Source organism: Eleutherodactylus coqui, chromosome 9 (assembly GCF_035609145.1).
Source record: "Eleutherodactylus coqui strain aEleCoq1 chromosome 9, aEleCoq1.hap1, whole genome shotgun sequence".
NCBI classification, from domain to species: Eukaryota; Metazoa; Chordata; class Amphibia; order Anura; family Eleutherodactylidae; genus Eleutherodactylus; species Eleutherodactylus coqui.
Genome location: NC_089845.1, coordinates 77,175,511 through 77,187,936, shown reverse-complemented (window position 1 = coordinate 77,187,936; position 12,426 = coordinate 77,175,511). Strand labels below are relative to the sequence as shown.

At 42.4% G+C, this 12,426-nt stretch overlaps 1 protein-coding gene across 1 annotated transcript in view; it reads right to left on the bottom strand.

Moving 5' to 3' along the window:
- Window positions 1–12,426, bottom strand: part of LAMA1 (laminin subunit alpha 1) — a 203,723-nt gene that overhangs the window by 144,797 nt on the left and 46,500 nt on the right. Inside the window, exon 4 of the mRNA XM_066579574.1 lies at window positions 545–787. Within this exon, the coding sequence (XP_066435671.1) occupies window positions 545–787 (243 nt within the window). The remainder of the gene's footprint in view (window positions 1–544; window positions 788–12,426) is intronic.

The window sequence follows — 12,426 nt, the reverse complement described above, 5'->3', positions numbered from 1 at the left end:
ATGGAAGGCTTAAGCCCACTAGAGCAGCAGCAGCTCCCGAAGAGCAACTCTCTGGTCAGGTTCATATAGAAGGACCCAGAATAAGGGGTTCCTCTATGATGGACAATAGGGCATATGGATACGGGTTGTCTTCACAGCGTCTTTATAGGATCATACATGAAAAAGGTGTGTGCTTGAAGTCTGTTATGGACCAAGATATACTCTGTGTGCCACTGTAAGTTGCATTTGTGGGGCACCATATTCATGCTTATGAGCAATGCTTCAAGGGAAGAACACCTCTATGAAGGCATGCTAAGCAGCAATTGATTTTGCTACATTGTGTTCACATTGCATTGGAGGCTCTCTTCCTCTATATATTTGATGGAAAAAATAGTGCAGCACACTGCGCTATTTTTTTAAGGTAGAGTGATAAATACCACAATGGAACCCGACAAACATCATTGTAAGTCAAAGTTAGTTGCAAAGTTTCTTAAGCAATTTACCCAATTTTAGGATTTGTGGAAAGAAAGAATGAACACCACCATGCTAAAAATGTATAACCTACCTCTCCGTGCTCAAGTGGCACAAGCTTTGAATAATATGACGTGCAGATCACTTCATCATCTCTCTTATATGTTGGTGGCCCGAGTCTTGGCGTAACATTGTAGCGAGTCAGACACTCAGTGTCACTAATTGCATAATGTTGCCAGGGCATATATTCAACTCCATCTGTAGAGCGCTCTAAAATCCAGTTTCCAGGTCTTGGAGAGTTTGCAGCTTTGATGATTACGTATGCAACTTGAAATACCTGCACAAAACACATTATTTTATTTTATATAATACATACCAGAAAAATTGCAATATATATATATTTAAACCATGATTCTCAAATTGAATTATCACATATGATTTAGTATATTTATTCATACATTCGCAACATTGTTACATAAGGGTACCGTAACATGTCTTGTTCACACAGTGTCTGGAAATATATAAAATATAATGATATACGATGAATCATGTCTGCAGAAGAAATCACAAATTAATTTTCTTCTGCACTGGATACAAGTTACTGGATATGGCTTAATCATTTTCCCTCTCAAGTAGCTTTATAGCTCACAACTGTGATAAATTAACTTCCTGTCATGTTAAGAGTTATGAACTGATTATTCATGGCATTCCCATACCTTCCAAATGTTCTTTTTTTGCACTGTTGCCCCATGAAATTAACCTCAAAGGGGAAGGACTTGTACAAATGTATACCAAAATTGGGCAAATCTAGGAGGTTTTGTGGGCGCTCTTGGACGGACCAGGGGTAGGCATAAAAATGTTGGCAGGTATGCATATTATTCTATGACTAATGCATTACTCCTCTTCTGCACATCACAATAAATCTGCTCAGCGATTATCTACATCTCCAGCCAAGTTCAGTTACCATATATAAAATAGTTTTACTACAAAGAGCTAATTTGCTATTACTATGCTATTATATGTGTCCATGCTAAAACATTAAACGGGTTATCCACTCTACGCTGTGGCTGACATATCCCCGGGGCATCCAAATAGAAAAAGGCTTGGCAGCATAAGTAGGTGCAAGTGATGAAGAAAGACTTTATTCACCCATAATGCTGACAGGCAGTGACATTTCGGCCAATGTGGCCATTTGGATACCTTTTTGGGAAACAGTGGTTTGAATTCCCGGCTGGCTGCTGCATAGATACACCTGATCCAGCCCAGCGAGGGCTTACAAAGAGTGCTGCTGGTACACATTTTTGTCTCTCTTTTATATCCTTCGGGATAGGTCATCAACAGTTGATTAGCGGGGATCCGCCAGTTTAATTTAATACGATCAATTATTTTTGCTTCCGGCTTAACACACACTGACAGCTGATTGTCCGGGGATCCGGGCAGTGGATCGCTGATGATCAACTGAGAATAGGCCATTAATAGTGTAGTAGTGGACAACCTCTTAACCTGAGTGCAACTGAAAGCAGCAAAAGCAATTCTGGTATCTCATGGTTGGGAAAGGTGTCGTTTCTCCTTTTGGAGAGGACCTAGAGGGTGTGTGAGGAGACACCTAGAAGGTGAGTGAGAAGACTTATAAGGCCATCCATGCTTCTCTGGGAAATATGCAAATAAGGAAATGGAACAATACTTCCGCAGCGCCACCTATTGGATGGCAGCATTCCTGCAAATCAATTTTAGACTGTTTATACAAGCCTTGTAACAATGACTGGGAAATGAAAACCAAGCCAGTATCCATGTACAGACAGCTGTTTCAGGGGTTTTGCCCCTCATCAGTGTGTAGTAAGTTCCTGGCTTGGCTAGTGAAAGGCCTGTCTTTTAGGGTAAACACAATATCAGACAGATTAAAATCCAACCAGTGTATAAAACATGCCCATAAATACATATAATAAACTGTAGCCATAAACAACTTGCAAAATGTTAGGAGTTTGTGCATGACTGCACCAGAATGAAATTGTATTCAGCATGGCTACAGTAGTTTATCTGAGCTGGCCTGTCATAAATGAAATGGCCTGAACATCTCTAGATCTCAGTGACCCCTATCTTTGCTGCGTACTCATAGGGACAAAGCTACAGCTAGTTGGGTGGCGTAATATTATTCCAATATAGTTAGTGCACCAGTTACCAGTTCATCCACAGTTACAGATTACAGGCTTGATAAGTAATGCTTTGGTGTTCAATAAGTTTGATGCAGAAGCCTCTATTATGTATGCAGGCGTCAAGTTGTTTTACACTTTGAATACTAAGCAAATCATTTTGAGAACCCACTGATACTTCGTTTTGTGAATCCAGATGCTGACCTCCATCGCTGTCTGGTTGGCTGAACAATAAAGCAATTTTCATTCTGCGTTTTTTTTAATGGCTCTACAGTTATCAGTGTAGACAATGCTACAGCTGATGCAGCTAACTGTAAATCCCCCCTCAAAGAGGTTTAATGCAGTGCAACAAGCATACTATTATACCAGCTAGCGTAACACTTGGAGCATGATTGGGGCATACATTTCCATATTTCACACTACTTTAGCTAACAAAGCACTCTTCTTCAAACAGCTAAGGTCAATCCGCACTACAGGCCATTGTAATGAACCTTTACATATGTTTGTGTCTTTCATGCCACTTAATGATTTGACTTTGGGCTACTCCTGAGAGCTGTACGTAAGGGGTCCCCTGGTTTCCATCCTTTAACCCCTTTTTGAGGAACCTGGTCTTCGCAGCAGGATGCCCCCGGACCGCTTTTCCTGAAGTAGTCTCAGTACAGTAATGGCTAATATGGGTGGCTCAAAAGTACCGTAGCATGGTACCAAAGTGACAGACAAGGTCCTAGTCGGTATAATAGGCCAAGATCAGGACAGGCAGAGTGCATGGAATATGGTAGGACAGGCAGAGGGTCAGGGCAGGTGGCAATTAGGCAAATCATCATCAAGAAACAGGTCAAGGTTGGGACACGCAGAGCTTGGGAAAGCTGGGTACATAGATACAGGAGAATAAACATGAGACAAGAAAACCTTCACAGAACCTATTGCTCAGGCACCCTCCAGTGGAGGAAGGGTTCTTTAAATAACCTAGGATAGGCTGCGGACTGGAAAGTTGAGTGTGTGCACTAGTCCTTACAGAGGCAGGCCGAACACGCGCACAAGCCCTATGAAGAGAGAAGACATCCATGGCAGTAGTGTGGTGTCTATCGCACAGATGACTCTGAGGATACCGACCGCCGCAATCGGCGGAGGAAACGGTGAGGAGAGGCAGTGCTGGCCTTAAAATGGCAAACAACATATACAGCAGATATGTCATATGTGCAACCTGTGCAGTTATGCAAAGTTCCAGTAAGTAAGGAGACCTATTATTATTACAGTAATCAACTTTACACTGTATATTACATACTAAGCACAGGGACTGAGCTAATACATTTCATGGCCCACAATTCCTTATGTTCCTATAACATCCATCTGTACCCACAATAAGGCAGTTGTAGTGATATTAAAGTTCATTAGTATCAGCTGTACTCATAATGAAGGTGCTATGCTGAATTTTAAGTCCATTAGTGCCATTTCTACCCATGATAAGGTAGTTGTACTGATTTTGAAGTCCCTTGGTACAGATGTACCCATGAATCAAGCTTATATAGAGATTTTAACTGTACTCAGCAACTTGGGAGCTGTCCTCATTTTGAAACTCATTACTCTCAACTGTTCCGGAACCCATTATTACCATCTTTTCCAATATTCTGTAAGTTGTAATATTTTTATATGGGTGGACCATTTTTATTTTGACCAACTATATGGATCAGTGACATGTCCAAGTAAACTTATGAAGGGACCTTATTAGATTTGATATATAGTAAGTTCACTAATATGCATTCAGTGTTCTTTGTAGTTCTCACCACTGAGAGGAGTAGAAAGTAGACAGCAGAAATATCCCTTTAAGATCCCTTATTATACCTTATATTTAGAGCTGAACCAATGTGGAAGTGTAAAAAGGAATCTATTTCTTGCATGAGTGTTCCTTTAAAGTGTCCTTAACCGCCAATACTGATGTACTCCGGCTAATGCAATGTGTTCTGCGGCTCGATAATAATGGGTATTCATCCTGACTGTCCAGGACTTGCACATCTCAATTGAGAATGCAGAGCTAAGAGAATAAAAGCCCCGAAAGTAACCGTGGACACGGCACGAACAGTCATGTGACCGAGGGGATGCCCGTCTGAAGGAATGTGTGTGAAAGCACATAATGGGAGACTGGGCCGCCTGTAGTAAAAATGTCTCTTTTCAATGTAATGGATGAGCCATGTGCTTGCTAATTTTCTCAGAACAAAGGTCTGAAATCCTCGGAGTTTCACCCTCTTGGCCTATGTCATAAGCATTTTGAAATGAGTCATGCTTGAGCTGAGGAGTATAAGTATTCTTTATATGGAAAACTCTTACGTCCGCGGCAAACTAAATCCTACGAAATGTGTTTGTACAAGTAAATGCTGACTTTCTTCTACATCCGACACTGGGGATGCACTGAAAATGCTAAGAAATCTGTCATGACAATTTCATTTCCCATGTAGAATACAATATGTATAGGATGTAGCCAAACTTACTTTTTGACATTTCCGTGTTAATCGGTTGAAATGACAAGGTTTTGAAGTGAAGGATAAATTATGGGAAGAAGACAAAGAAAAGAAAATTCTGGAAATTAACAGCTTCAGTAAAAGGCATCAGTCATCTGCTAATCATTCTGATAATAGAACTTGTAACTTATATGTAGAAATTCTACAAAAACTGTATATTAACCCTTTCCAATCCAAGTTGTATCCTGGTTTTCCTAAGGGGGCTTACTCTTTTTCTGCTGTTATACAACGGCGCTATATGCTGGCTAAAGCCAGTACTACATGAGGTAACACGTTGGATAGGCTCCGACAGCAGAGAGGCTGGCAATATACAGCAAGAGAACCCCGACGGATGTCTTCCAACATCGAAGCTGTACTGCCTTACATCATAATTAGAGATGAGCGAACGTACTCGGTAAGGGCGATTTCGCAATCGAGCACCGCGATTTTCGAGTACTTCACTACTCGGGTGAAAAGTACTCGGGTGCGCTGTGGGTGAGTGGGGGGTTGCAGCGGGGAGTGGGGGGGAGAGGGAGAGAGAGAGGGCTCCCCCCTGTTCCCCGCTGCTACCCCCCACTCCCCTCTGCAACCCCCCGCCCCACAGCGCACCCGAGTACTTTTCACCCGAGTAGTGAAGTACTCGAAAATCGCAGTGCTCAATTGCGAAATCGCCCTTACCGAGTACGTTCGCTCATCTCTAATCATAATGTCTTCAGAGGTCAGACAGTGGATTGGAAAGGGTTAACACAGGCTGAGCAGACAAAGTAGATCAGCTTATCGACAACCACTATAAAGCATGCTGTAGGAGTACAGTATTCTACATCTTAGGAAATGTCCTGATCTGGTTCTTGCTTGGAGGCTTAGTGTTGTAACCCAAGCAGACAGATAGCATGGTCAATAAAGCCAGTGGTTGGTAACGGTAGGTATCTGTTGTAGTACAGTGGAGCTGGTAGGTTGCGTAGTCAGAGGAATGCCAGGGCTCAGTAAGGTAGGTATCAGTTCAGTTGCAGAGGAGCAGGCAGGTAACATAGTATGTTAGGCTGAAAGAAGACAATGTCCATCTAGTTTAGCCTGTTTCTACCCCCCTTGTTGATCCAGAGGAAGGCAAAAAAAAACCCAATGAGGCAGAAGGGGAAAAAAAATCCTTCCCGACTCCATAATGGCAGTCAGAATAATCCCTGGATCAATGTTTGGAAGTTCCTACCTAATTCCAAAACCCAGATTAACAACTCTGTTGGTTATTTAATGTCTATGTCCTGTAATGTCATAGCGCTCTAATAAGACATCTAGTTCCCTCTTAAACTCCTCTATGGATTTTGCCATCACCACATCCTCAGGCAGAGAGTCCCACAGTCTCACTGCTCTTACAGTAAATAACCCCCTTCTATGTTGGTGATAAAACCTTCTTTTCTCTAGAAGTAGAGGATACCATCACAGTCCTGGGTATAGGTAGAGGAGTTTAACTATGGTTTTGAGGCACAATAATCTCACAATGGTGCAGTGAAAGGGCCAGGCTTATAGGAAGTCTAATCAGGAGCAGGACAGAGCCAAGACAGAGAACTGGATCAGGGATTCAGGAACCAGGCTAAGGGAGCTGTTTAGAAGGCTGCAGAACCACCGCTTGCGGCACAGGAGCTCCTATGTTTGAGTCCTGACAATATGCTATTAGTCAGAACTAATTCAACAAAATATTGCTGAACCCCCTTTGAGTGGTTTACCTGAGCTGGTGGGTGGAGACTAGCTGCTATGTCATCCTCCATACACAGAAAGCAGAGAATAGTCTGCCACCCTATCACTTTCTCTCATATACAGAAAAGCAGACACAGAATAGAAGACATTAAAGAGAACTACAGCACAGTGCAGATGTGATTTCAGTATCTGTGAGACAGTAAAACACACTTACTAATAGCTACAGTAGTAGCTGTGTGTCTCTCTACTTCTTCTTCATTTGGCTCTTCCTCCCGCTCCCTTTTCCATAGCATGTAATCTGATCTGTCAGTAAGCTGTTAGTCCACCTAAACAGATTTTCAAACTGAGTGAACAGTTTACAAGAGAGGGGTAGGAGGACAGGAGTCTCTCTCTCTCTCTCTCTCTCTCTCTCTCTCTCTCTCTCCCCTGCCTGCCTGACAAAAAATTTGCCATTGACGTTCGCTGCGTCGCGGAGGGGAGGGGCCAAAACAGGGGCGGGGTCGAACATGACTTGATGCTCGTTCAAGTAACGAGCACCATCGAGTATGCTAATACACGAACGAGCATCAAGCTCGGCAGAGTATGTTCGCTCAACTCTAGGGACTACAACTGAAGCATTATTAAAAACATCTGTCATGTTAAACATTTGAGAGCATTTAGATAAAATACGTTACTTGAAAATCTTGCTACAAATAATAATAGCGGTACTACCCAAAGGAACGGTAATTTTGCAAGTGAAGGTTAGAAAATAAAAAATAATTTTCTGATTATTTTTTCTACATTGCATAATCGGCAAAGCTCTATAAAGTACAAGTCAGGAAGTCTCCATCCAGCATATGCAGTCATTTCAGAAAATGATTCAAATGAAGGCATATACATAATCTGTGTTCCTTCCTGTGTGTGTAGAACCTAGTTACTCTAGCAGGTCACCTTACAAGGTTAAGTCGCTTTACTGCAGGTCAAAGACAATATTTGTGTTAGTGAAGGTGTCCCTCTGGGATTAAAATGTAAATTTGTAGCGGTCAGTCAAATATTAACTAACCTTTAAATTAGCAGCAGTAATTAATCCCCATGCGGATAAATAATTCACTACAGTATTACTGAACTTGATAAATAATTAAAAGCACAGTTAGCACTTAAAGTTTAAGCGAAAGGCATGTTAGTATGCAACTGTGCCATAAATGATTTATAAGAATACGGCATCGCAATTTGTACAAAACTTAAAGGGAATGTGTCATCGGAAAATGACCGACTGGTTAAAGCAAGTTTGTATGGTGAACATATTGTTTTTAAATAATAGTCTTCATTCTGGCCACTGAGCCTAACCATAGACTGAAAGTTTAGTAATGCTGAAACTACAGGTCAAGGTCAATGACACAATCACTTCATCTAGGAGATAGATCTGTTTATCATAGGGTTGATATAAAATACCTAAAACTACTAATGGCCCTTTTACATGGGACAACAGTTGGGTAAACGACTGCAGGAGCGCTGATGGCACCGCTAAGGTCATTAGCGCTCGTGCAGAGTGTTCAGACTAACTTCACCGCTGGGTTCTCGCTGGTTTCTCGCTCAGCACTTCACCTTCTATGTGAAGCACTGAGTAGGGAGTATTTACACGAACAAGACACCAGGGATCCAGCGCAGTTTTCATGCTGGCTGAAAGTCAGCGATAACGACTTGCGGGCGAACAGTGAGCAATTTTTTTGCATTTACACTGCACAATTGTCACTCAAATTCGTTCATTTGATCTCATTTTGAGCGATAATCATCCCGTGTAAATATTGTATTTTAATCAGTGCCTGCCTTAGGCCGCCTGCAAACGACCGGGTCGGATCCGGCTGCGAGAATTCTCGCAGTGGAACCCGACCTGAGCCCCTGCAGAGACCAGCGCGGCACTCACCTGCTCCCGCAGCTCTGGCTCTTTGATGTGCGAGAGCCGCACAGAAATAGAGCATGCCGCAGTTTGTTTTCTGCGCGTGATTTCGCGCAGACAAATCGTGGCTGTCTGCCTAGGATTGTGTTCTCTAACGCAATCCTATAGCAGCTTTCATGGGCGGAAATTCTGCGGGAAATCACGCCGCAGAATTTCCACCCGTGTGCACGGGGCCTTAGATTACATTGCAGGCTGTGTAAAATTCTTTTGCGCCCCTACCCATAAGATAAAGAATATATATGGCACTAATTCTTCCTGTATTCTGATTGTGCACAAAGAGGTAAAATAGCAGCATACCCACACTGGAACAGCTTAGGGAATAAATACTGTACCAGAACCAAGCTCATAACATACAGTCGCAGAACTAAGTGATTGTGTTGCGGGGGTACCAATGGGCTGACAGTGACATCTCACAACACCAGAGGAGAGGAAACAAAGCCAAGATGAAGATTCATGTAGTTCCACCAGAAGTTGCCGCAAGGAGAAAGAAGATCATCTAGCCGTCCGGACCTAAGGAGGGGGTCCATCCCTCTACAAGCTGGCGGCCTGCACCCTTTGCTGTCGTATAAAATGAAACTAGCTAAGGCCAGGCATCATTTTAATCTACTGGAAAAGTTGAGTACACACATTGTAATTGAGTTGTTGAATTTTGCAAATAACGGTGGGCCGACCGACTGTCTAATGTGTAAAAACTACAACTCTTTCCGCAAAAAACAACAACTCACAGAGCTCCATTGCCGGACAATTCTAATAGCTATGGGGCTTACAATGCAGCAATGCAGAGTCAATTGTTTTTTCTTTTAAAAACAAACAAACAGTTTTTCTTGTTCTAAAATAGTAAAAAATAAAATAATTTATAGAAACTTGGTATCACAGTAATCGTGCTGATCCGGATAAGAAACCCATATTTTTTTTTACTGAATGGTGAACACCATGACAACACAACCCAAAAAACAATGGTGGAATTTCTGGGGAGGAGTTCCCATCTAACAACCCTCCCCCCCCCCCCCCCCCGAATTTTTTTTATGCTTATGCACATTTGAATGTAATATTTTTGCATAGTATATTAACAGCTGGAAGAGAACCTACACTATAGCTTAGCTATATTGAAGTCTCTCTAGAGTTCACCTTTAGTCTCCAATTACAATAGATGAAAGCTCCTTGTAGATAGTCAATACCTACCTGTCCTAAAAATGTCCAGAAGGTTTGCTCCGTCTTCTCAGGATTCAGCTATGTGATAGATTTACTGCTAAATCCTAGTGAGAGTACCCATGACTGCCACCAACAAATTGCTTATCCTGTTTATTACTACCGTACTTGCCTATTACCTAACAATAGGCTATGCTTTTAAGTTTATACACGTATAAGGCCTCATTCACACAAGCGTGTTAGTTCAGCTAAATTACAAGTGCAACATAATCATGACTATTAGAACCAATGGATTCCCATGGAAACGTTCAGACGGAAGAATTTTTGACGCGTAAAAAAAAAATTTCACCTAGCATAATAGGCCATCAACGACTGAAATCCCTCAACTGACATTCCCTGCTGGATAACAAGAGGGGGGGGGGGGGGGTTGATTAGGTAAACATTCCAATTGTTTAGTTTAAACTTCTAAATAATGAGAATGGGAGAGGAAAGAGGGAGTGAGGCTCTACAGCTAAACACAGAAGCACATTGTAAATGTCAGCTCCTGTTATTCCCCGCGGGGATGAAGGGGCTTCCCCCCTTTCCAACAGGGACTAACAGGAGTTTACAGCAGGACATTTTAAACTTGCTGTTCAGCTGTCCACAAACTCCAAACGGCAGCGAAGAATGAGAGCATCCCTGTAGTGGAGGGAAAGAGAGGGGACGGGGTTAGAGGGCTTCCTCAAAAGTGGGGGGAGAGGGTGGGGCTAGAGGGAGCCACTTCCTAGCCCCACCCTCTCTTTTCTTGCTATGGGTGAATCCCTGGGAGAACTCCTCTAGCTTCGCCCTCTCTCTAGCCCTCGCCCAAAGAATTCCCCCAAAGCGGGGAGAGAGAAGATATTGGGAATATCCCTCCAGCCCCGCTGAGATGAAGGGAAGCCCCGCAGAGAAAGTGGTTCCCCAGGGCTTTCCTTTACATCTCTCCTCCTGGAGCAGCAATGCTTTTGTAAAGCAACACGCAGCTACCAATTATGTGAATGGGCAATATCCCCACTAATTAAGCTTGGAACTTGATTACGGGAAATCGTCCATTCACGCTATTTTTCGCACAATTAGCCGTGATTTTTTTTGCATGGGTAACTTCAGCATGATTTTCACGCTCGTGTGAATGAGGCCTAAAACTGTGAAAAATAAAGGTATTGAGTGATAAATTGAAAATGTTTCTTCAATAGTATCACTATGATATAGCGGAGTTCACCACCTGTGTCTACTGAATAGCTATAGATTTAGATAAAAGATAAAGAGGTCAACAATGTGAACCCTTAATTCAACAACTGTCTTTTCCCAGCTCCCCTATACACATGAACGTATGGCTCAGCTGTTCCTTCATGTATTTAGGGTGATAAGCAATGGCAGCTGCTTATCTCCCAGGTAACAAAAGCATGAGGATGAAATTCAACATCCTTGATCCTACTTTCTCCAACATCATTTGTAAGGGGAACATTGAGCAAGCCCCTATATACATTAGAGAGTTGCCTAGTCCTGCAGTTATTGGTGGTTCCGGACGATTAAACACTAATAAGTATGGAGGCCTTTAAAGTATGAACAAACCAAAGTTATCGCTCTTGCTGTAATAGTTTATTTTAAAGTGCTAAAGAGAATGTTGTACCGTATAGTTCTTCGTTAGTAGATATTCAGTAACCGTGTTAAAGTATGCCAAAGTTGCCTGTGATAGAATAGTTGGTCTTCCATCTTCTACCCTAGTCTGCTTTCCATCCAATTCATCCAGTAAAACTGACACATGATCTGCCAAATGTAGATGAATTCATCGAAAACTGGCACATGCCTCTATTCCTGGCAGAAACCCAACCAGACTCCATGCGTAGCTGACCAGCTTGTGCTCATCGCAGCTTGTACTCATCGGAGTATCTGAGGTCATTCAGCATTTGCTGCGCTTTTGCTTAGGGGGATTTATTTAGCAAAACTATTTTTCTGCATTAATTTTATAAGATTGTCTCTCTGTTAATACATTCACTTCACCTGTGGCCGTAAAGGGGTTTTATGGGACTAGAAAAAATTTACAGGCTTACATACTGATACAGTTTGCTGGTCTGAAAAAAGACAAATGTCCATCCAGTTTATCCTGTTTCCACCCCTCTTCCCCCTCCCCTTGTTGATCCAGAGGAAGGCAAAAAAAAACCCAATGAGGCAGATGCCAAAACTTCCTTACCGACTCCATAATGACTGTCAAAATAATCCCTGGATCACCATTTGGAAAGTTCCTAACTGACACCAAGACCGGCAGTCGGAAGATCCCCAGATCAGCAACTCTTTTGGCTATTTAATGTCTATATCCTATAATGTTGAAGTGCTCTAAAAAGACATCTAGTCCCCTCTTACACTCCTCTATCAATTTTGGAGTTTAAGAGGGGACTAGGTTTAGATTTGTGTAAAAGGATGACAAATGATGTACTTATCCCAGCAGCTCTTTGTCCAACTCTGGAGCTCCGATGCCCACTGCTCGTAACCCAGAAGAAGATTGCATTCATTGTGCATGTGACCGCTCAGCCAATCGCAA